Genomic DNA, 22,327 nt, shown 5'->3' on the forward strand with positions numbered 1-22,327 from the left:
GTTGTTCAACAGGAAAAAGGGGTTTCTGAGCAGTAGGAATGGCCTGAGTGAGGGTGTGGAAGTGTCTGGACTACTTAGAGGGCAGTAAAGATAGCTGGTGAGGTCAGAGCTTAGGTGGGGACAAAGTGAGGAAGAGGAAGAGCAGCCAGCAGGTGGTGCTGGCTCAGCATCCAGTATGCCTTGCTTCCCAGGGCCCAGGACTTTATTCACTGGGCCATGGAGAGTCTGGCAGGTGCTGGGGATGCTATGATGCTGCCATCTATTGGAGGAAACACCAGGCCACTGCACCAGCGGGGGAGGCGGGCGGCAGTGTGAAGAGGGTTGGAGAAGGGCTCTGCAGGGGCCAAGCAGACGTGTCCTTCAGCCACCAGTCTTGAGAGCCGGGAAATAGTCAGGCCAAATGTGCTCTTGCCCATCAAGTTGGGAGGGATCACCTAAAGATGGGTGTAGAGTGAGAAAAGAAGAGGGCCTGGGGCCAATCCCACAGACCACCAGGGAATCCCATGGAGAAGTCTGAGCAGCCAGAGTCAGGGGCCTCCCAGGGATGTAATACATTTCCAGAAAGAGACTGTAGTCAGTGGGGTCATCTCCTATGTAGGAATTCAAAAAGACAGAAACACAGCTGTTAGATGTGCTTCCCAAGAGAGGCATCGGGGGAGTTGGGGCTAATGGAAAGGGAGCTGGGCACGTGGGGATGGCCCTTCCAGAAGCTGCAGTGAGAGAGAAGGGAGCTGCTAGAAGAGGCAGAGGCCAGGAGAAGATGCAGATTTGCTTGTAGGTGAGGAGAACTGATGGCATTTATGTGCTAAGGAGTGGGGATCCAGAAGAAGAGGGAACCCCGATCACTATTGGGGGAACCCTAAGACAACACCTGCTGTCATTAGCCAACCACACAGGCCCCTGGGAAATGGGATGTTATATTTGTTGTCTAGTTGTAGGAATTCCAGACAGAGCTGGGGGGAGAAATCCAGCTAGCCATTGGTCAGCCCTGCAGGGGGGACGTCATTGGAGTATAAGGAGCCAAACGGACTGTTTGGGGGGTCGGAGATGAGGCACGGCTAGAATCAAGCTAACTGCGCTCTTGGAGATGCTCGGTTTCATCTCATCTCATCAAAGATGTTACTTAGGCAAGCTGTGTAGTGGAGGAAACAAGCCTGGGCATGAATCCTGGCCTTCATCTGAGGCACAGTTCCTCCGTGCCTCAGTTCCCTCTTCTGTCAACAGGAGCGGTAATATGACTGCCCAACGCAGGTGTGTGGGGATCAAATGAGTTCAGATTTTGGAACCGCACCTGGCACACAGTGGACACTCAGTGGGCGAGAGTGCTTGTCAGGCCTGATGTCACAGCAATTTCGATATCCCTGCCTCTGGGGTGAAAGGATGACAAGAAAGCATTTCCCAAGGTGTATTTCACCAAACACCCATTCGGTGGGGGTTAGTATGTGTTCTGTAAAGAGAGAAAGAGATCCTGTGGCGTTTGCATTTAGGAGAGGCGGGGCTAATTTCTGTGGGACTTTTCGGAGATGTTAACATGCTGATGGCATTGTAAACCTCCAAGAGGAGAAGGTAGTACACCTATAGCAGAATCCTCTTTGCAGTGACCACCTATTAGCATCTCCCAGAATGCAGTTTAGGAGGCGCCAGGCAGGAATGCAGTTCTGATCATCGCATACTCCTACGTTACCTCCTATACCCCAAATCTAAACCATGCAAAGCAAGTGCTCCATGGAGGCATCGCAGGGCCTCCAGGACAGTGTAGTAGTGGATCTGGGCCCCCCAACCACTCTGTGTTCTGCTGCAGTGGAACTTCCCTCTGCTGATGCTGGTGTGGAAGCTGGCACCCGCTCTCTGCTGTGGGAACACCGTGGTCGTGAAGCCAGCGGAGCAGACTCCCCTCACGGCCCTCTATCTCGGCTCTTTGATCAAAGAGGTAAGATATCCAAAGAGAAAATATTCTGTGTCCTCAATTACATTGCCACTCCCAGGAACCAGGCCACCGTCACAAGATGAGTCTGCCCCATGGAGCTGTGCTGTGCTTGCCAGCGCCGGCCAGCTCCTGGCCGAGTGGGAAGGGAATGCCTCCTGGGTTTCACTTGGCAGCCACTCATTCCCTCTCCTGCTTGCGGTCACTGAGATAGAAGAGACTCCATTCCTCCCACTGATCCTAATGAGAATGATTTACTCTTATTATGAGCTCAAACCCATGGTTTATGACCAAATATTTTGTCTAGAGAATTTACAGGAGGGTTACTTGGGAGGCAGGTTCTTTGGGCCCTGCACATGTGGTGTACAAAATGGTCCATTCTTCTTGTGGGTGGGTGATCTCGCCAGCTCCCCCTGGAGGGGCTACTGCTGAGCCCTGAGCCTCCTCACCAATGCTCTGCTCTCGGTGACCGTCCTCTTCGTGGCAGCCACCGCGTAGGGAAATGGACAGCCCAAAGGGACACCTCCTTCCAGACACACCTGGCAATGTGTTTCAGTCATTTTGTCCCCAACTCGTATGTTGCAAAGAGTTTTAAAAAGAAACTCGAAGAAAAGAGGGATAGGAAGTAAGATCCATTCATTCCACTTCTCAGCTGGGCTAATACGACAGGAAAGCAAGACCTTTATTACTTAGATGTAAGGCTGCAGAGCCAATAATTGACCAATTTCCCACTTTCCTTTGACCCGTGATGTAGGACCTTATGACATCGTAGTAATCAGACTTACAGATTCTAAAGTCACAACTGTTTCAAAAAGTGTTTAGGAAAACTAAAGACTCAAGCACGATGTTGTAAAATCTTGCCTTACTAAAATAATGTGTTTTAATGAAGGCACTGGCATCCCCCAGGGGTTCAGCATGCCCCAGTGGTTCAGCATCCCCCACCTGTTCATTTGTGGTGCTCTTGGTTAATAAAGAGGACCCAGCATATGAGGAGCACCAAGCATGAATGTGAAAGAAAAGTCGCTCCCTACCTTCAGGATGTGCTGGCTCTCGGCGTGACCCAGGTTCAACAGCAGGGATTCTGAGGGAGTGAGACCATATTGCCATTTGGAACATTAATGGGGCAGATTTTAAAAATGAAAGCTGAAGCCCAGGAAGGGTATTTTGCAGGTACCTCCGAGTTGGGGACTGTGACCAAGGTGTCCCTTCTCCCCCCAACAGACAGACAAACACACACACACACAGACACACAGAGACAGACCCATATAGACACAAACATAGACACACACAGAGACAGACCCATGCAGACACACACACAGAGACAGACCCATGCAGACACACACACACACACACACACACACACAGAATGGTGCTCTGCTATGAAATGGCCACTGCCGTTTTGCTCAGAAGCCCTTTGGGGTAGGCAGGGCCGCCCAGAAGGAGGGTGTGTGCCTTGCCTTGGCCCCACCCGCACACTGGCTGACTGGGTCTGGTCTTGGGGTGGCGATAGGAACCGGGCCCAAGCTTCCAGGTGAGGGTGCTGCTCTGCTCAGGGACCTCACCCAACCTCCTCTTCTGAACACCATCTCAATTTCCTCCCAGGTGGGATTCCCTCCGGGCGTGGTGAACATCGTGCCAGGATTTGGGCCCACGGTGGGAGCAGCAATTTCTTCTCACCCTCAGATCAACAAGATAGCCTTCACTGGGTCCACAGAGGTAACCCTCCTCGCCGACTATGGGGGACAGTGGCTGTCGCTGAGAATTCTCTGTTTAGAGGCTAAACTATGATGACCCCATTTTAGTACATATTTGTACTAAAAAAAATAGTACTTTTTTTTAACAATCAGTTAAAAAAAAAGTTACTGGTCCAGTTTCCAAACTAAATAAATATCTAATTCATTTACTCAGAAGCCTCAGAAGAAAATATTCATAGATAAGATAAAATAAAAATTGAAATATCCATAGGATAAACAGCATAATCAAGGTTAAAAAATAAGCCTAAGGTGATTGGCAATATTGTAGTATTGATCGTACATTTGAAAGTGTAAACTTTTGTTTCAGAAATTCCATTTTGAAGCAACTACTATTCTCATGAGCATTCAAGGACATACTTTCAAGTATATTGTATCCATCCTATATGACGTTTTACAGCCATTACAATAAGGAAAGCTGTCCATGATCTATTGCTGAAGCACAAAAAAAAAGTAAATTGTAGGGCTTCCCTGGTGGTGCAGTGGTTGAGAGTCCACCTGCCGATGCAGGGGACACAGGTTCGTGCCCTGGTCCGGGAAGATCCCACATGCCGCAGAGTGGCTGGGCCCGTGAGCCATGGCCGCTGAGCCTGCGTGTCCGGAGCCTGTGCTCCACAACGGGAGAGGCCACAACAGTGAGAGACCCGCGTACCAGAAAAAAAAAGTAAACTGTAAGAAAGTATATACTATATATATGTATATACCATTAGTAAAAGGGTGTGTGTAGAGAAATAGAAATTACCTGGAAGGACTCCCCCCAAAAATTCTTACTGTGGCCTCCTCTGGGGCAGGTCCTGGGGCATTAACAGAGTGAGGGAAGATAAAAACTTTCCCCTTTAATTTACACACATCTATATGTGGGAATTATTTCTAATGAGAAAGTACTTCTTCTGTACTTAAAAAAATAAATGGATAAAATTTCCCCAGCAGTAAGTGCTCCCATCTCCCTCCTAGTTTAGTCCAGCCAGAGGCCCAAGACCCAATCCTATGGCTGCTGGACAATAGCTGGAAGACAGGGGACTGAGGGGGACGGAGGGGCAGAGAGGGTCCTGCCCCTCAGCGGCTCCTATGTCTTCCCAGTCTTCTCACCCAACAGCAGAAGCATCACTGCCCCTGCCCCTGCCCCTGCCCAGCTTCTCTCTCTAGGCGACTGCAGGGCTACCCATGGGTCCAGCCGGGTGGGGCTGTCACCAGGCAGCCAGCCTCCTGCACAAGAAGGTGGCTTCTGTGACCCCAGGGATTGCTCAACTGACAGGCATCTCCCTAAGAGGGGTGCTTCCCACCGAGGCCCCCAGCTGTGCCTCAGCCTCACAAGAGATCGCAGGCCCACAGCAGGCTGGTTTGCTTCAGGTACTCTCCCTGGAGACAGTCCTTATCACCTGGATCAGGCCATCCACACCTCCTTCAGGCCATCACCCAGGAGCTGGCCGAGTTTTAAAATGCACTCTCGGGGACTTCCCTGGCAGTCCAGTGGTTAAGACTTCACCTTCCACTGCAGGGGGGGCGGGTTTGATCCCTGGTCAGGGGGCTAAGATCCCACGTGCCTCGCAGCCAAAAAACCAAAACATAAAACAGAAGCAATATTGTAACAAATTCAATAAAGACTTTAAAAATGGTCCACATCAAAAAAAAAAAAAAAACATTAAAAAAAAATGCACTCTCACCTTAGTTTTGAGGAAATAGCCTCAGCCCTGAAAGAGCCTAGCTCTGCCTCCTGCTGGCTATCCAGCTCTAGGCCCCTGTGTGCACACTGGTCTCTAAGAGTCTCCCAACTCAGAAGTTGGTGGCACCCGGCCCAAGACAAGTCACTGCTGTGTGCTGGGCCAAGCCCACCTCTAGCAGTGCAGGGGATGGTAGGTACATGCGGGAGGTTGGACATCACAGTTTGTTGAGTGGTCCTCCCGTTACTTCATAGGAAAGCAATTCTCTCCCTACCCGCTGGGGGCCCTCAGTCTTAGGGTGTGTTTCCCATCCTAAAGGTTAACTCCCCTATTTCCCTAATTCTCAGAGGTGCCCTCAGATTATACCAAAGGACCACACAGACCAACCTCCCCTTGGTCCCTTGAGCTGGACCAGCCTGATGCCGGGAGGGACAGGCACCAGGACAGGTGACAGCCAGCTCCACCATTAGCCAGCTGTGTGGCCGTGGGCAAGTCACTGAGCCTTCGAAGGCTCTCCGTCCACCCCAGTACGTGGAGCAACTCAGATCCGGGATTCCAGCCGTGTCTGATCCGAGAGGGAATGCTGGGAGAGGCCAGGGGAGTGAGGGGGCAGCATCAAGGCCCAGGGTGCCTGGGTAGGGAGGCCGCAGCCCAGGCCATGCCACACTCATGCCTCCAGGCTTGTCCAGAATGTGTGGGCCACATCCAGCTGTGTCCGAGGCTTAATGTGGTCTGGTTTTTATCCTGAAGGTTGGAAAGCTGGTTAAAGAAGCCGCCTCCCATAGCAACCTGAAGAGGGTGACACTGGAGCTTGGTGGGAAAAACCCCTGCATCGTGTGTGCTGATGCCGACCGTGAGTCTCTCCCCTTCCGGGCATTGCTGGGGCTTTATGGGACCCGTAAATCTCTCCCCACTTCCTTGCCCAAATCAGAACCAATTGAGAAAGACAAGCACACACACAATGGGGATGTTTCTCCACCTCGGGTTATCCCTCCATAAATAATAGGCAGATGGAGATCCAAACGCCAGCTTTACTGCTGGTAGAAAGCTGCGTTGGAGGAGGACATGTTTCCTGTGGTAGCCAGAGAGGCCGCCTGTTTCTGCCCTTCATGAGTTTGCCTTCCCTGTCCTTGCAGAGCTGGGGCCATGACAAGCGGGCTGGGGTTCTTCTCCAGAGCCCCCTGTGTCGGGGGAGAGGGGGAAGGCCAAGAGGAGGTGGAGAGGGGCATGTGCTCCCCCCACAAGCATTCATCATTCTACCCTCCAAGTCGGTACTTCCTATGATGCTTTCAGGCTCTCGAAGACTTGAAATATTTCTTCCTTCTTTGTCTCAGATCTGACAAAACAGAGGCCAGTGGCAGGTGACCCTTAAAGATATCCTGCTGGCCTAGGTGCTGTCTCTCCCTTCACTACCTCTTCCCTGGGAAAGCCACCCTGCCCAGCAGCTTGGGGGCAGTTTGTGTCTCATGACATAATATTAAAATAGACACTCTTCTTGGTTGTCATGTCCAGAAGAGGGAAGGAAGGGCCACATCAGACATTCATCGACCTGCTGACATGGTCCGCTGCCAGATTTTTGGTGTGACTTCCCAAGTACACTAAAACACCTTTGCCTTAAAGAACAGCCTCCCCCACCTGCCCACTGGTGCCAGGAATTCCTTTCATGGAGTACAAAGCCTTCCACTCCACACTCAGATAAGTTTGGAATTGCAAATATCCCTGAGAAAAATGATCCTAGCACAATTTCTCGCCAAGGTGTAAATAACTGGTTTCAGTTCTACTCCTTGAAGCTGGCTTTCAATGGGAGAGGACTGGGTGAGGAAACAAGCCCCAAGGAAAGAAAGGGAGGCTGGGTGTGAAGGTGGACTGCTCATTTTTGCCTGGTTTGGTGCTCCCTGATGGAAGCCTCATCAGTGTTGCTAGTGGTCTCTGGAGCCACACGGAACAGTACTGGGTATTGCCCCACTGTGACCCACATTTGGAGTTCCAAAGAGCCGGACTCCTGTTTTGCATTCTTGTGCCTCCATATCTGGGTGCCCCTTCTGCTCACCCCCTCAGCTCACCCTCTTTCCCTCCCAATGAGGAAAACTACAGCTGAAACACAGGACTCCTGTCTGAGGGTTGGTTTGATAAGGGTCATGTGAGCAAGTGAGGTCATGGGCAAGTGAGGTGAGGATGTGACAAGTCTCTGTGCTCATTAGTGCAGTAAAGACACTAAGTCCTGCAGTCAGGGGACCTATTTAACCCCAAACTCCATGGATCGAAAAATCCCCTTTCCCATGCTCTCTGTTTGGGAAGTGCTGAGCAAAATTAATTTCTGAAACGTAGCCATCCCGGGGCCTGTTTTCTCATGTGGGCAATTAGAGTTGCAGCTGTCGCCAGTCCGGCCTTAACAACTTAATCGCTTCCTCTTCCCTCGCCGCCCCCTCTCTCCAGTGGACTTGGCAGTGGAGTGCGCCCATCAGGGAGTGTTCTTCAACCAAGGCCAGTGCTGCACGGCCGCCTCCAGGGTATTTGTGGAGGAGCAGGTCTATGATGAGTTTGTCAGGCGGAGCGTGGAGTTCGCCAAGAAACGGCCCATTGGAGACCCCTTCGACATCAGGACCGAACAGGGGCCCCAGGTAACCTACTGACGTATCAGATCTTGAGGTGCACGTCTGGGGGCTGAACCAGGCAGGCCTCTGGCCCTGGCCCTGTACAGCTCTGGTCCTCTGTGACTCCAGGGGACTCCCTTACTCACTTGCCCAGCCACTTGAGGCTTTTGTTCAGACGCTGATCAACAGTTCACTCCCATCAGGTCTTGGTAGTGTTATGAAATGGGGGTGTACACACAGAGCTCTGCTCTTTGCAGCAGATAATGCTGAGCTCTAGGCCTTGGTGGAAGGGAGGCATTCCCGGTTCATAAGTCCATGTGACTGCGCCCTCCAGCCAAAGGACCAACCCTTCTCTGAGCCACCAGGGTCCCCAGGAGAGAGCCTCAGGCAGAGGCTGTCTTGCCTGGCTGGGCTCCCTGCAGAAGCGAGTTGTAACCCTGGCTAAAATGCAGCAGAGTACAGGTGGAGGCAGCAGCTGGAGCCAGAGGCCTCAGCCTGGAGGCCCTTGAGCTCATGTGCATTATAGGACAAAGTGACCATCAGAAACCAAAGAATCCCACTGGAAAGGGCTCGGAGGATGGGGATACATCTCCAGGCAGTAGGAACACATCTCTGGAGACCTGGTTTTTGAAGCTAACGACAGGATGAAAATGATCATAACCACGAGGTTTAATAACCTCTTTAAGAGGGCAGGTCCTGTATCACTTTCTTACTAAGTATGCAGTGCGGCAGATGGATAAATATTTAAAAGAAGGCAGCCTGACCATCCCATGCATTATTAAAATGGAGTTCAACAGCAGCCTACTTTGCTTGTAGCCAAAGTCCTGCTCCAGCCAGGAAATTTCAAATCACATGTCAAGACTCACCCAATTTGTGTCTGTTCCGGGAGCTGGCTACTTACCCACTGCGTTGGCACCACGTGTTTCCACGGGAAGCCATGGATCTGAGGGCAAGTTTGGCTCTGTGATTTTGTGAAAGCCACAAGCTCCTTCCAAACCTCAGTTTCCTCATCTGGAAAACAGTGTAATTGATGAATATTATGAACATTTCAAGGCACTTAATACGTTTTTATTTTTTAAGGGGGGGCATTAAATGGCAGGCCCCCTGATCTAAGTGGCAGCAAATGTCTGTGCATGACTTCAAGCCACATCAGTTAGGTCTTGCTTAACCATCTTGGCTGGGGATAGGGGAGGGCCATGTGGAAAAGGTGTGTTTCTGGCTATAGTGCCCACCCCTGCCTTGCCCCATCCCACATGCTCTGTGGCTCTGGAGCCACGTGACCCTGGTGGAGAGAAACATCTCCACTTGTGGCCAGCACTCCGCATCCTGTCAGACCTCAACCCCAAACCCAGCAGCCAGTGACACAAAGTTGTCCATCGGCCTTGGTTGGATTTCAGGTATGAATACAGACATGGCCACAAGTCATTATCAAATCTGCTGTGATTGTAAAGCTAACCCAGAATCCGTGGGAAATATGTGAGCTGATCCCATTCTAAGGAATCCCTTTTACCCCATCATTATTCATAAGTCTCTTTCCAAGGCTTCAGGCTTGACTTTTGAAGCCAGATATAGAAATCTCTTCCAAAACAGCACAGTGGTGTTGATTTCATCAGTGCTTTTGATGCTGCTGCTGAAAGTCCTTTTGAAAACTCACTTAAGCCATCTAACCTCAGCATATTATTTTAGGATGTTGTTGGGGTTTTTTTTTTTGCCAAAGTGCTTTTTCATCTACGTTAATAAGGCTTTACTCCAAGAGGATTTACAGCTGTCTAAATAGTTCTGTCTGTCTCATGCCTGTAAAACAGCTAGCTGACCAGATAGGTGTCCACTGCAGGCAGCCAGAACACTCCAGAATTATTCAGGTTTGTTTGGCAACTGAGCAAAGATATGCACAGACTCACGCAGGCCACCTGGTGGGGGGCGGGGTCCTGCATCCTCTCTGTCCTCTCCTCTCCGGCAGAGCCACTCACAGCCTTGGCCGTCTGCAGGACCCTGTTTCTCCGTCTTTGGTGCTGTGCCCTGGTGCAGCCTTCACTTCCCAGCAGGTCCTTCTCTCGCACTGTGAGGCACCAGCTGACATTCATGGAGGATTATTAGATTTAAACAACACATTCACACGGACTTGCCAGGAAGAGTTGAGTCTGGACGGTAGAGTTTCCATGGGGCCCTCCGCTGGCTTCAGGACAGACAGTCTTGGAGGCAGAACATGGTCAGTGGCCGCTGAGGGTCTGTAGTTTGATGAAGCCCCACAAGCCTCTTGGTCTCCAAGGAGGAGGAGAGAGCAATCCTGGCACTTTTAACCCAAGACTTGGTTAAGACTTCCCAGAGAGAAGTTGAGGGAACCTTGAGATATTATGAGATATGCTGCAGTTTGAGTTACTTTTTAGGTGGCAGTACTTAACACACGGTCAAAACCCAAAAGACATATAAAGGTCAGTAGTGAAAAAGTTTCCTTCATAGGCATGGTTTTTACCCTTCCATCCATGGGTATCCTGTGTTCTTAGTTCTTAGAAGAAAATTCTCCAGAATTTCTGTATATACAAGCAAAACTGAGTATGTATACAAGAATGTAATATGAATTCTGGTTTCCCTTGTTTTTACTCAAAATATCTATACACAGTACTGTTTTGCACCTTGATTTTTGTCCCCTAACAAGAAACATGAAGAGCTTTCCATATCATACCAAACCATGGGAACCTGCCTTGTTCTTTTTTATATGTACATACACTTCCACTGTATGAATCCAACAGAATTCAAGTAACACGTACTGATGAGTATGTGGGTGTGTGCGGTCACGCACGGTGCCACAGAGTATGTCATTCCACACATACACAAGGAAATCCACAGGAGGGATTGCCCAAGTGGGACTGCTGAGTGAAAGCACATTTATGATTTCTACAAGCATTGCCAAATTACCTTCCAAAAACATGAACCAACTTACGTTCCTGCCAACCTTGTATGAGCTTGCCTGTTTCTCCAGCCTTACTAACAGAATATGTATGGAGTTTTGCCCATCTGATAGTTAAAAATGATATCTCATTTGTTTTTAATGTACATATATCTCTTATAATGAGTAAGGTAGAACATCTTATCATGTTTAAAGGCCATTTGTTATCATGTTTATCATGTTTAAAGGCCATTTATATTTACTTTTCTATCAACTGTGCAAGTGCTTTGCATATTTTTCTCTTGTACTGCTGATCATTTTTTTGTCACTTCTAAGAATTCTTTACATACTAGAGAGAATTCTTTACATACTAGCGCTATTTCTATGATATGTCAATTTTTTCCAGTTTGTTGTTTTGCCCTTTGACTTTGCTTATGCTGTTTTTGCCTTCTTTTTTTTTTTACGTTCTCAAATTTATTAATCTTTTCTTTTGGCTTCTGGATTTCAAGCCATAGAAAGGCCATCAGCACTCCAAACTTATGGAGGCATTCTCCCACATGAGAGAATTTGAAAACTTTTTATGACTTCATCTTTCATGATTAAGTCTTTGATCTACCTGGAATCTATCCTGGTACAGAGTGTGAGGTATGGATCCAACCTGGTGTTTTAACACTGGGTCCACGTTTCATAAGATGACTGGTCAAGGGGCTTGCATGGTTTGTGCCCACCCCTTCCAAGAAAGCCAGCCTACTCCTCAGGGACAGACAGTCATCCAAATGCACCATTGGGTTTGCTTATTTTTTTATTCAAATTTGCTTAAATTAAACCACTTTTTTATCTGAAAGTCACAGCTATAGCAAACCTATCTAACAAAGCTCTGTCTCTCCCAGCCAGAGGGAGGGGATTTGCAACAGGGTCAGGGTCAAGAACAGGGTTCCCACGGATTTGGGAAGAGGGATCACTTTTGGTGGGAAGAGCACTTCCCCCCTTGAGTCTCCCAGAGAGGTGCCCTTTGCCAGCCGGTCGAATACAACATCCACAAGCTGGGTGTTAGGCTGGTGGTACAGGGTACACCCCAGCCCAGGAGACCCCTAAACAAGGTGACAGAAGATGGAGCCCTTCTGACGAGCTGGCTCCCCATCAACCAGGAGCAGCCCCTCTACCTCACCTTGAGCCTCTACTCTGTGTCCAGGGGTGATGAGTAAGGTGGTCAGATTTACTTCTCACTTCTCTGCACTCTGGATGGAGAATTCCAATAACTGTTGGTGCCCTAGGAGCAGGGTGCAGGGTGGCCAGTTAGAATACATGGCACCCAGTTCAAATAAACAGTGAATACATTTTTAGTGTAAGTGTTTCCCAAGTATTGTTTGGGATATGCTTATACTTTAAAAATCATTCATTGCTTTTTAGGAATTCAAATTTAATTGGGCATCCTGTGGTTTTATTTGCTAAATCTGGCAACCCTAGAAGGATGGAAGAGTTAGAACAAAGAATTTGACTACTTCAGATCTTGTTTCACCCACAGATTTGCTTAACAGCATGGAGGGTGTATGAATAAACCTACACCTGGAGAGGATGAGAAAAGCCCATCTCTCCCCTGCTCCAAAGAGCCCAGATTTGTGCATCGGAGGAATATTTGCATACAGGGAACATCTGGTACATCAATTTTTTCTTGGCCAAAACATGATGGGTAGGACAGTGATCACATAGGAGGCCGTTGGACACATAAGTTGATAGTCACCTCCCAGAAGGAAGCCGGGCTTACCTCTCACTGTTTTACAGATTGACCAGAAGCAGTTCAACAAAATCCTCGATCTGATTGAGAGTGGAAAGAAGGAGGGAGCCAAGCTGGAATATGGGGGCTCGGCCATGGAAGACAGGGGGCTCTTCATCAAACCCACTGTCTTCTCAGAAGTTACCGACACCATGCGGATCGCCAAAGAGGAGGTACTGGGGCTGCAGGAAAAACCATGTCCTGTGGGGCCCTGTGCTGAGCTGGGGCCCAGGGGGGTGGGGAAGGGGGCTGGGCCTTTCAAACCTGAGTCTTCTCCAGGGCCCAGGGATCCCAGAAATCTTTGTGAAGGGACTGTTTTCCTTTTTCCTGTGGCCTTTTCCCTCTCCTTAGGGGTCCTTTGGGAAGCCGTCCTGCTCCTGGGACCCCTGAGCCCTGTGTAGAGTTTGTCCTAGCCCCCAGTTCCACCCATTGCTCATTGTCTCCGGGGAACAACAATCCCTCTTCTGTCTTCTAACATGTCCTCAGGTTAGCCTAGGGTGGAGGGCCATTGCAACCTGTGCATTTTGTCAGGAATTGAGCCATGGATTCAGGGCCCAAAGCTGCCTTCAGTTCCCCCAGACCGAACTTAAATGACAAGTGTTCATTCCAAAAATATGTCCTGGCTAGAAGTCTCTTTGAAGTTTTCCATCATGGGCATCCTTAAAAATGGTGGAAATTAAGATGACCCCCAATAAGAGCGTAATTCTAACCGTGTCTTTCAGTGCCACTGTTAAGCTAGTTACAACTGGTTCGCACCTGAGTCCCAGGTGCTTGGACCCCGGAATGTGGCCTTTTGGGGCACACGAAAGAGTGAATCATTGCCTAAGTCTTCCCGGTTCGAGCCTTTTATACACTTTCTCCTTGAGATTTTTATGCGTTACTAACTGTACCCTGATGGCATGAGACTCAGCTCTTTAAACCTCTCTATGACAAGCTCTGTGGGAACCAGGGCAGGTATTTCAGCAGGCTGACCCTGTCCTGCTGGGCTATGGTGCTGAGCATTGAATCAGTTACAAGCTCCTTTCAAAATCACCTTTAAATGTTCAGCCTGTAGCTCTTTCCTTTCCTTTGCTATGTTGTAGATGGTGAGGAACACTGCCTCATCCCCTCCCCTGGGAGTTATTAGGGAAACATTTTAGGTCATCTTCATTGATAGAAAATGCAGCACCAAAAGACCAGGGCCTGCAGTCTGTGCCTGCAAACACCCTTCACAATAACTTTCCAAGAATGACTTCCAAGGTTTTGTCTTCAGTGCATCCCAGCGTGCAGGGGCTCCTCCAAAGCTTGAAGCTGGGGCTTCTAGAAGCCCTGACCACATTGAGAGAGCTTCGACCCAACGTATTATTTTGGTTGTTATTTTTTATTTTTGTTTAATTCAGTCTTTCCCTTGGGATTTCAACCATCACACAGCTAAAAAGATGTTTGGACTCTCTCCTTCAGTTATCCTCTTCGTGCGTGTGAGCACTGTGGGTGTTTGAAAAAAGCATAAACGAAGGAAGTGCCTGCTCAGGGCATACATGCTTCATTCCAGCAGGTTCTCACTGCCATTCTTCCAATTAATCATAGATTTTTGGACCGGTGCAGCCAATACTGAAGTTCAAAAATATCGAAGAAGTGATAAAAAGAGCAAATAGCCTTGAATACGGACTAACAGCAGCTGTGTTCACAAAAAACCTCGACAAAGCACTGAAGCTGGCTTCCGCATTAGAGTCTGGAACTGTCTGGTGAGTAGAGCATGAGTGCTCGGCCCCCCTGAGCTGCCGGCCAGCTGGCTTCCTTACCCTTCTGTTAACAAAGAGCTTTTAGTTGTACATTATGCGCCAAGCACTGTCTAAGCACTTTGCTCCATCCTCATGACCACCTTCTGAGAGGGGTACTGTTATCGCCCCCATTTCACAGATGAGGAAATCAAGAGACAGAGAGACTGTGTGACTTGCCCAGGGTCACACAGCTAGTATGTGGCAGAGCAGAGCTCAGGACCAACTGTCCAGCTCTGATGCCCATGCTCTTGACCACCGTGTTAGGCCACCCCTTATTTTTTATTCTAATTCTAAGAGCAGCACATGCTCTTGTGCAAAGTATGGATGAAAGTTCCTGTTTCGCCAATAATTCTGCTGATTACACTATCCCCATTTTAAAGATAATATTAGAAGATAAATATGAATTGGAGGCCAAGAATCAGGAGAACTTTGAGGTCAGGCCTGTCTCATTTCAGAGCTAATTCTTATTCCCTTCGCCATAATTTTCCTCTCCCTTTTTCTCCCTTTGTCATTCCCTTCCTATCCCAGTGAGAAGCTTTATACTTCAGAATATTCAAATTTTAGTTTCTGGTGGTAAGAGCAAGAAGGCAGAGATCAAAAACACTGTTTTCATGATTAAAACCTTGACAAAAAGTCTCCTTTAGGTGACGCTCTACACCAAGTGCCTAGTAGCTGCAACACCTGAGGTCCAGCTGGGTCCTCTCCTGGTGACCCTGAACTTCTCTTTATTCTCTCTCCAGGATCAACTGCTACAATGCCATCTACGCACAGGCTCCATTTGGTGGCTTTAAAATGTCGGGGAATGGCAGAGAACTGTAAGTGTTTCTGTCACTCCATGCCTGTCAGCAGGGCCGATAAAAGATACACTAGGTCCGCAGTGTATGGTGAATGGTGGCCCACCCTCCAGTCCACTGAGCTCTCCCCTGTGCTGTGCTTTCCCCCTGGGCTGGGCCGTGTCCCCCATCTTCTCTCCCCTTCCTGCCCTTCCCTACCCTCATCCTCACGCCACCCCAGGACCGACCCCCAGCCTCAGCATATGTGTCCTCCCCAGCACCCATCCCATGTGGAGATGTTCAGTAGGTACTTGACCTAGGCTCACTGCAGGACAGGGCAGAGCTGGGAAGTGCACTTTCCACCAGACGCAGGATGTCATTACTCACTCAAACCCTGGCCCTCAGCAGGGAGGATGGGCTGTCTCCCAGGTCAGGCTGTGGCCCTTCTGCCCATAAGTAAGTTCCCAGGGACAGAGCGTGGGTGACTCTGGCTCCTCCTCAGTACCTTTTCAGAGGGATACTGCAACATGCTGGACCTCCGAGCCTCTGTCAAACCCACCGCACACTCCTTCATGGTGCCCTTCTGTCTTGCCCTTTGGGAGATTGTGCTCCATAGACCTAGACTAATGGATGGATCTTCTGTGTCTGGCCCAAGATAAAAGACCCAGGCCTAGAGCTGGATGGAGTGTTCTGGGGGTGGGCACGCTGTGGTTTCCAGCCAGATGCTGCCTTCTCTCCCACATCTTTCTTGGTGGTCGTTGGGGTTTTATTAGCCTTTGTGGACAAATAGCTTGTAGGATCAATCTTCCCAGGGAAACCATCTGTGACAACACACAGGGTCATTCCTGGAACATCTCAAAGGACTCTGAGCTCTTCCTCTTATTTAAACAGTTTGTATTATTTATATACAGATGCATCACTTCGTACTTATTTGTACATCTTCCAGTAGGAGCACTCAAATGCTTCCCCTTGGCTTGGGCCTTAGTGGGGCCTTTGGGCAGCTACCCTTCCAGATTCTTAATCAAGATGTATGAAGGAATGAACGGGGCTGGCTTCCATCCCTGAGCAAATGCTCTTGACCAGTCTCCAGGGAATTGGGGGCCCTTCCCCCTTCTCAGTCCTTCTTTCTCATTCATCCTGACTCGTGGCAATACAGCAGAGCCATCTGAACATCTGAGTAGAGTGTGTCTATTTGTGTCCCCCTAATTCCTAAAATTGGTTTGACCTTCCAGAACCTCAGTAAATTCTTGGCCATGAAGACCCTTTACAGAAACCTTGTTCCCTCTGTTGAATGGCTTGTTTGTGTTGTGTTCTGTGAGCCTCTGTTCATTACCTCTTCACACTCACCTGTCCACCAGGGACATGAGACCTGGGCTGGGATTACCTGCATCACCTCTAGGGCCCACCAGTAGCACTGGCCACAGCTGACATTTGCTGAGCACAGACTCTGCCGACCTCTATCTGAGAGCCTTGCACATGTTAAGGCATGCCGTCCTTACAACAGTCCCTGGGATAATCTGAGTCCATTCAGGCTGCTGGGACAGAATACAGTAGACTGGGTGGCTTAAACAACAAACATTTATTTCTCCACTTCTGGAGGCTCAATATCCAGGTGTCTGTTGAGGACCCTCTTCCTGGTTCACAGGCAGCCGTGTTCTCTCTGTGTCCCGAAGAAAGTGTTCTCTGGGGTCTCCTTTATAAGGACACTAATCTCATTCTTGAGGGCTCCACCCTCTTGACCTAATCACCTCCTAGAGGGCTCACCTCCTAATTTCTTCACATTAAGGATTAGGGCTTCAACATTTGAATTTCAGGGAGACACACATGTTCAGTCTACTGCAGGTAGGTACTACTGCTACCCCTGTTTTTGGATGAGGAAACTCAGGGATGCCCAGAGAGGTCCTGTGCCTTACCCAGGTCACACTACCAGTAAGTGACAGAGTTGGGATTGAACTCTTAAACCCACCACACCACAGGGCCTTGCTCAGCAGGGGTCACCTCTGTGAGCCACCTGGGAGGAAGCCAGCCAGGGTACACAGAGTCATTTGTCTCCTCGCTCTGCTGCTTCAACCAGTCAGGTTGTGACAGCTGGGGGACCCAGAACCCCACAAGGCCTTCCTCACAGAGGCCAGGCACAGCCTCCTCCCACAGCAAGAACTTCAGTTCCCAAAGCAGATGTCCTTGGATGCAGTAAGGGTGTGTGGGGCCCACCTGACTTCTAGGCAACTGACTCACACCCACTATTACTGCTTTTCTCACCTGCATCTCCCTCCGCATCCCAGGTGGCACCGCCTGCCCGCTGCAGAACAGGGCAGGGGAGTATCCGCTGCACTCAGTCCGTGTGTCATCCTGCCGGTTAGCCAAAATTGGGACTTTTGTCTGTTTTTTCGACCCTTGGCATATATTTTCCCAAAGCTTTTGATAAAGTACTTTAACATAATTCACAAGGAGACTGGAAGCTGGCTTGAAAACAAATTTCCGTTTTCAGTTGTCTCTAATTAATGTCTTCACGTTGCAGTGAGTTCCCCTTTTTTATGCTGGAGCACTATGCGGTGGATTCCATGGTTTTCCCCATCCCCGGCCGCCTGGGTGGGACTGGCTATCTGCCGCCCACCCACCGGCCCCTCTGGGATCTCTCCCTGTACAGGTCTTGGGATGAAGCCTGCAATTTCTCTTCCTCCTGGACACTTTTCTTAGTTCTTTGTTTTGCTTTGCAATATAGTAACAAAAAAAAATGCACACTGTAGAGACACGTGGGAAGTCAAGGTCTCCCTCCCCTGACCCTCAATCCCATTTGTTAGAGGTAACCACTGTCCCATCATCCATTTTATTCATTTTGTTCACTTGTTCATTTGTTCACTGGCATATATTTACTGAGCACCTTTGATGCCCCAGGCACATGCTAGGCTCTGAGCACACAGTAGTGAACTCTATAAACAGCAGTGCCAATGCCCCCAACATTCTGGTGAGGTCCAATGGGAGAAAGGCTGAGCTTATGGATGAGTGAGCGCCAAGGCGGTCACAACTGGGTGAGAAACCATTTAGGAAGGGCCACAGGGGGTCAAATAAGAATGACAAGAACTTGAACTAGGGCGGTGACTGCAGGAATAAAAAGAATGAGGTGATTCATGCACTTAATCTTACAGGAGTGATTTCATATTGGACTTACTAGTTATGTGCTAATTCAGCATGATTTTATCACTTGGTTTGCTTTTCTTTCTTTATGCAGTTGAGAAATCATTAACTGCGTTGAATTTTTACAGTACAATACGATGTGCTCATTTTTAAAGGTTATTGTACATTTTCTATACATACAATGGATGTAAACATGTGTTTTTTTTCTGTTTTCAAATGACTTGGGAGGAAAATACTTTTTGCTCTTAAGAATGGGTTTTGGATATCCTAACCTTCTTTTTATTGGTGGTCTCCTATGATGGACTTTTGAGTTATTTCCAAGGGGTTTTGCTGCTACAGACCATGCTGATGTTCTTCCTTGCGCATAAATCTTTATGCACTTGTGGGGAATTGTTCTCAGAATAAATTCCCAAAATTGGGTAATCCAGCAAATGAAAAATGGGCTCCCACTCTTTTGGTTTGCATTCCTTTAATTGTAAGGGGTTGAGCACCTTATTAACACTTATTGGTAATCTTTATTTTTCTTCTGCAAACTGACTATTCATGTCGTTTGTTGATTTTTCCATTTGTTTTTTTAAATTGGTTTGTAAGAGCTTTTTGTGTATTAAGGAAAACAGCACTACGTTTCTCACACAGTGTTGTAAATGTAATTTTTTTCTAGTTTATAATTTGCCTTTGGGTTTTTTAATGGAGTTTTCTGCTCTGCAAAAGTTGAATTTAGCATTCTGTATATGGCTTTTATATTTTGTTATGTTTAGAAAAAATTACAAAATAATTCACCCATTGTCATGTATCATTCTTGAACTTCGTTTTAGGACACTACCAAAGAACTCAATGACATATTAACAATAAAATAATAATATTACTTTCTACCATTTACTTTTTACCTAGCACATAGTAGGTAAATTTGCTCTATTTGAATCAACTCTAATCATTATAACTGTAGGGAGGTGATGGTATTCCAATTTTACAGATGATGATATTGAGGCTCAGGGAAGGCAAAAAAACTTGCCTTAACTGCATAGATCCAAGCCAGTAGTTATCCAGCTTGAGCTACCTCAGAATCCCATGGCTTGTGAATCCCCTGGCTGTTAAGGCACAGATTTCTGGGCCCCACCCCTAGGTTCAGTAGGAGTATTAATTTTCTATTGCTGCTACAATAAATAACCACAAAATTAGTGGCTTAAACAACATTAATGTATTATCTCACGGTTCTGAAGGATAAATATCTGACATGAGTCAGCTAATTAGCAATTTTAATTCCATCTGCAACCCTAATTCCCCTTTGTCATATAACCTAATATTTTCAAAGGTTCAGAGAATTAGGATGTGAACGCCTTGAGGGGGGGCATTATTCTGCCTACCACAGTAGGTCTGGGGGACCTGAGTCTCTGCATTTCAAGCAAGTTCTGCGGTGAGGCTGGTGCTGCTGGTCTGGGGGCCACACTTTGAGAAGCTCTGGTCTAAGGGATGAGATGGGATTCTGTCTCGAGTGTTTCTAGCTACAGAGCCTCCATGGCCACCTCTTTTCCTAAACAGGTGCACATTCTTATTTACATAATGGCAGAGCAAGTCTTGTAGAGGCTTTTAAATCGATCCAAAGCCACCTCTCGGTTCTGGGAAGGGGATCTGCCCTAAGGATGACTCATGATGCCTGAGATGGGTCACTGGGCTCTGCAAGACTTAAGGAAAGGATGTATACCAGAAACATGGACTCAAAGGCTGCGGACTTCCTCATGTCCACTCTGCTAACGTCCGCGCCCCTTGCCGCTCCATACTGGCCTCACTCTTCTTACAGCTGGTCCCCAGCTCCAGGTCCTCTATGTCCCTGCCCAACATGGATGCTCTGGCCACATACCCGGTCAATAGCTTCGGGCCTCTGCCTCTTCTGTCTCTTCAAGCAGCTCCACCCAGGGATTTACCACTTTGTTTTAAATCCCCTTCATCCTTTGAAGGCAAACCCTTAGTCCTTCTGAATATTTCAGAAGCATCACACACACACAAAACTTGACATTTAACCTTCAGTTACATATCCAGGTACTTAAACTTACTAATGGTCTTACAGTCCTTAGACTCTATTAAGTCCTCACATTCTGGCCTTTGCACAGACTCCAGACTGCCCAACAGAGTACTAGCCTATGAAGCATTAGAACTCGGTTCACACAGAATGGCTAAGTGCCTGCCCATGTTATATCTCCCTCTTTTCTGTGATCACAGAGGTGAATATGCGCTGGCTGAATACACAGAAGTGAAAACTGTCACCATCAAACTCGACGACAAGGACCCCTGAAGGAAAGGCAGGCTCCTTCCTCAAACATCTGACAGCTGAATGTGGCAGATCTAACTTGCTGAAGAAAACCTACATTCTGACCTTCCTGGGATGCTTTCTTCTGGAGACTTTAAATCTACTGGATTTGAACGATTTTTATTTTCCTCTCACACTCCTGTTTTATTGACCAAAATGTTGTGTGTGAAATTGTAGTCCTGCTTGGGGATGGGACTAGTGGCCATCTCTGTTTTCCACTTTCCACCAGATCCCGGGGACAGTGAGGGTGTTGTCAACAGGAAGTCAACAGGAAGTGGTATTTGAAGTATCGAGCAGTAGCTTAAAAATGCTTTGTTGACTCTGACTTCAGTAAGAATTTGGAAAAAAAAAAATCCCTGCGTGTTCTGCAAACAGGGCTCTGTACCTGCGGGTTCCTCAGGGTTACCTGCCCACAGAACAAGCCCCTCCTACCATTCAGTGGGAAGGAATAGCAGTAAGTTTAAAAAAAAGTTAAAAACAAGGTTGGGAGTATCAGATGTGGGGAGCTTTGGGGAAGCACGTACCATGGAAGGGTCCTGAAGGCCTTGGATGTGAATGGTCTTCAAGGACTGTATGTTGACATTGACAATGGAACTCAGCTTAAAACCAATACTGCCTTTGGAATGTGACCAAATCAACAGCCCAAAGAGCTTATCTAATGCTATGTCATTGTCTACCTTAACCAAGGCACTTTCTTAGGCAGGAAATGTCACTAGTGTCACCATCGCTGCTAAAGACCCAGTGCTCTAACACTACAACAGTATAGCAAATCCTAGGATCATTAAGTCCCACATTTTACAAATTAGAGCCATAATTTGCTTTTCCCAATTATGCATTTCTACCACTTGCCTATGTAGTTTTCCTTTTCTCCAGTTGGGGTATCAACACTTTAGTAAGACGTACACAACTGAAAAGACTGCTGTTATAATACAGCCCTGGTTTTTCAAAGTCCTACTTTGATATTAATTAGTGATTGATTAACAAATAACATCTGGACTTCATGGAGGAACTGGGTCTGCTACTACAGTGGCCTGAGCACAGCAATAACAGGTTGTGAATTTTTCTTTTCCTCTGTGTATCCAAAGGATGTGCAATTCCAAGTTTTAACTTGGAAAACTGAAAGTGTTCCCGTATAGCTTTAAAAACACAAAACCAAACTGAAATTGTGTTATTCAGATACTTTTACTATTACTAACTAGTACTTTTCTAACGGTGCTTATGTTTGAGAATTAAGTTATGTTTGAGAATTAAATTGGGGCGGTAGTAATAAAATGGAGGTCAGTGTCAAAACCAGTGTATGTATAGAGAAAGTCTTAGGTGAAGTGAGGTTATCATTCTTGGTGGAAATATGCACTATGCAATTCACCTTCTCTCAATCAGTTAACACATCACTTAGACTATCAGTCACTTGTTAAATCAGGATTTGACTTCATACACTGAATTTTCAGGATTTTTCTCAAGTAACTATAAACACTAACCTTGATAATAATACATTAGAGGGTTCTTATTCTTTCATTGTACAATAATGCCTTTAATATGAAATGCTACATTATTTATAATTGGTATAATGTATCTTTTTATAGTTGTAAGTAAACAGAGGTGATGTATTTAACCTTCTGTAATATACTGTATTTATCTATATAGTATTAGATTTCACTTCTGTTAAGGTTTACTCCTGTGGTATGGTTTAAAAAATCTACTGGCCTGGGAATTCTGACCCTAACTGCAGATTGTGTTCAACAATGCAACAACTATAAAATAAA

The 22,327-nt window shown here is 47.4% G+C and overlaps 1 protein-coding gene across 1 annotated transcript in view; it reads left to right on the forward strand.

Moving 5' to 3' along the window:
• The window catches only part of ALDH1A3 (aldehyde dehydrogenase 1 family member A3), a 36,024-nt gene extending 13,697 nt beyond the window's left edge, over positions 1 to 22,327 (forward strand). Inside the window, exons 6-13 of the mRNA XM_030873108.3 lie at positions 1,802 to 1,930; positions 3,527 to 3,640; positions 6,087 to 6,189; positions 7,773 to 7,957; positions 12,600 to 12,764; positions 14,158 to 14,315; positions 15,092 to 15,166; positions 20,477 to 22,327. Coding sequence (XP_030728968.1) covers positions 1,802 to 1,930; positions 3,527 to 3,640; positions 6,087 to 6,189; positions 7,773 to 7,957; positions 12,600 to 12,764; positions 14,158 to 14,315; positions 15,092 to 15,166; positions 20,477 to 20,549 — 1,002 coding nt within the window. The 3' untranslated portion in view covers positions 20,550 to 22,327. The remainder of the gene's footprint in view (positions 1 to 1,801; positions 1,931 to 3,526; positions 3,641 to 6,086; positions 6,190 to 7,772; positions 7,958 to 12,599; positions 12,765 to 14,157; positions 14,316 to 15,091; positions 15,167 to 20,476) is intronic.

This window comes from Globicephala melas, chromosome 2, assembly GCF_963455315.2.
Source record: "Globicephala melas chromosome 2, mGloMel1.2, whole genome shotgun sequence".
NCBI lineage: Eukaryota > Metazoa > Chordata > Mammalia > Artiodactyla > Delphinidae > Globicephala > Globicephala melas.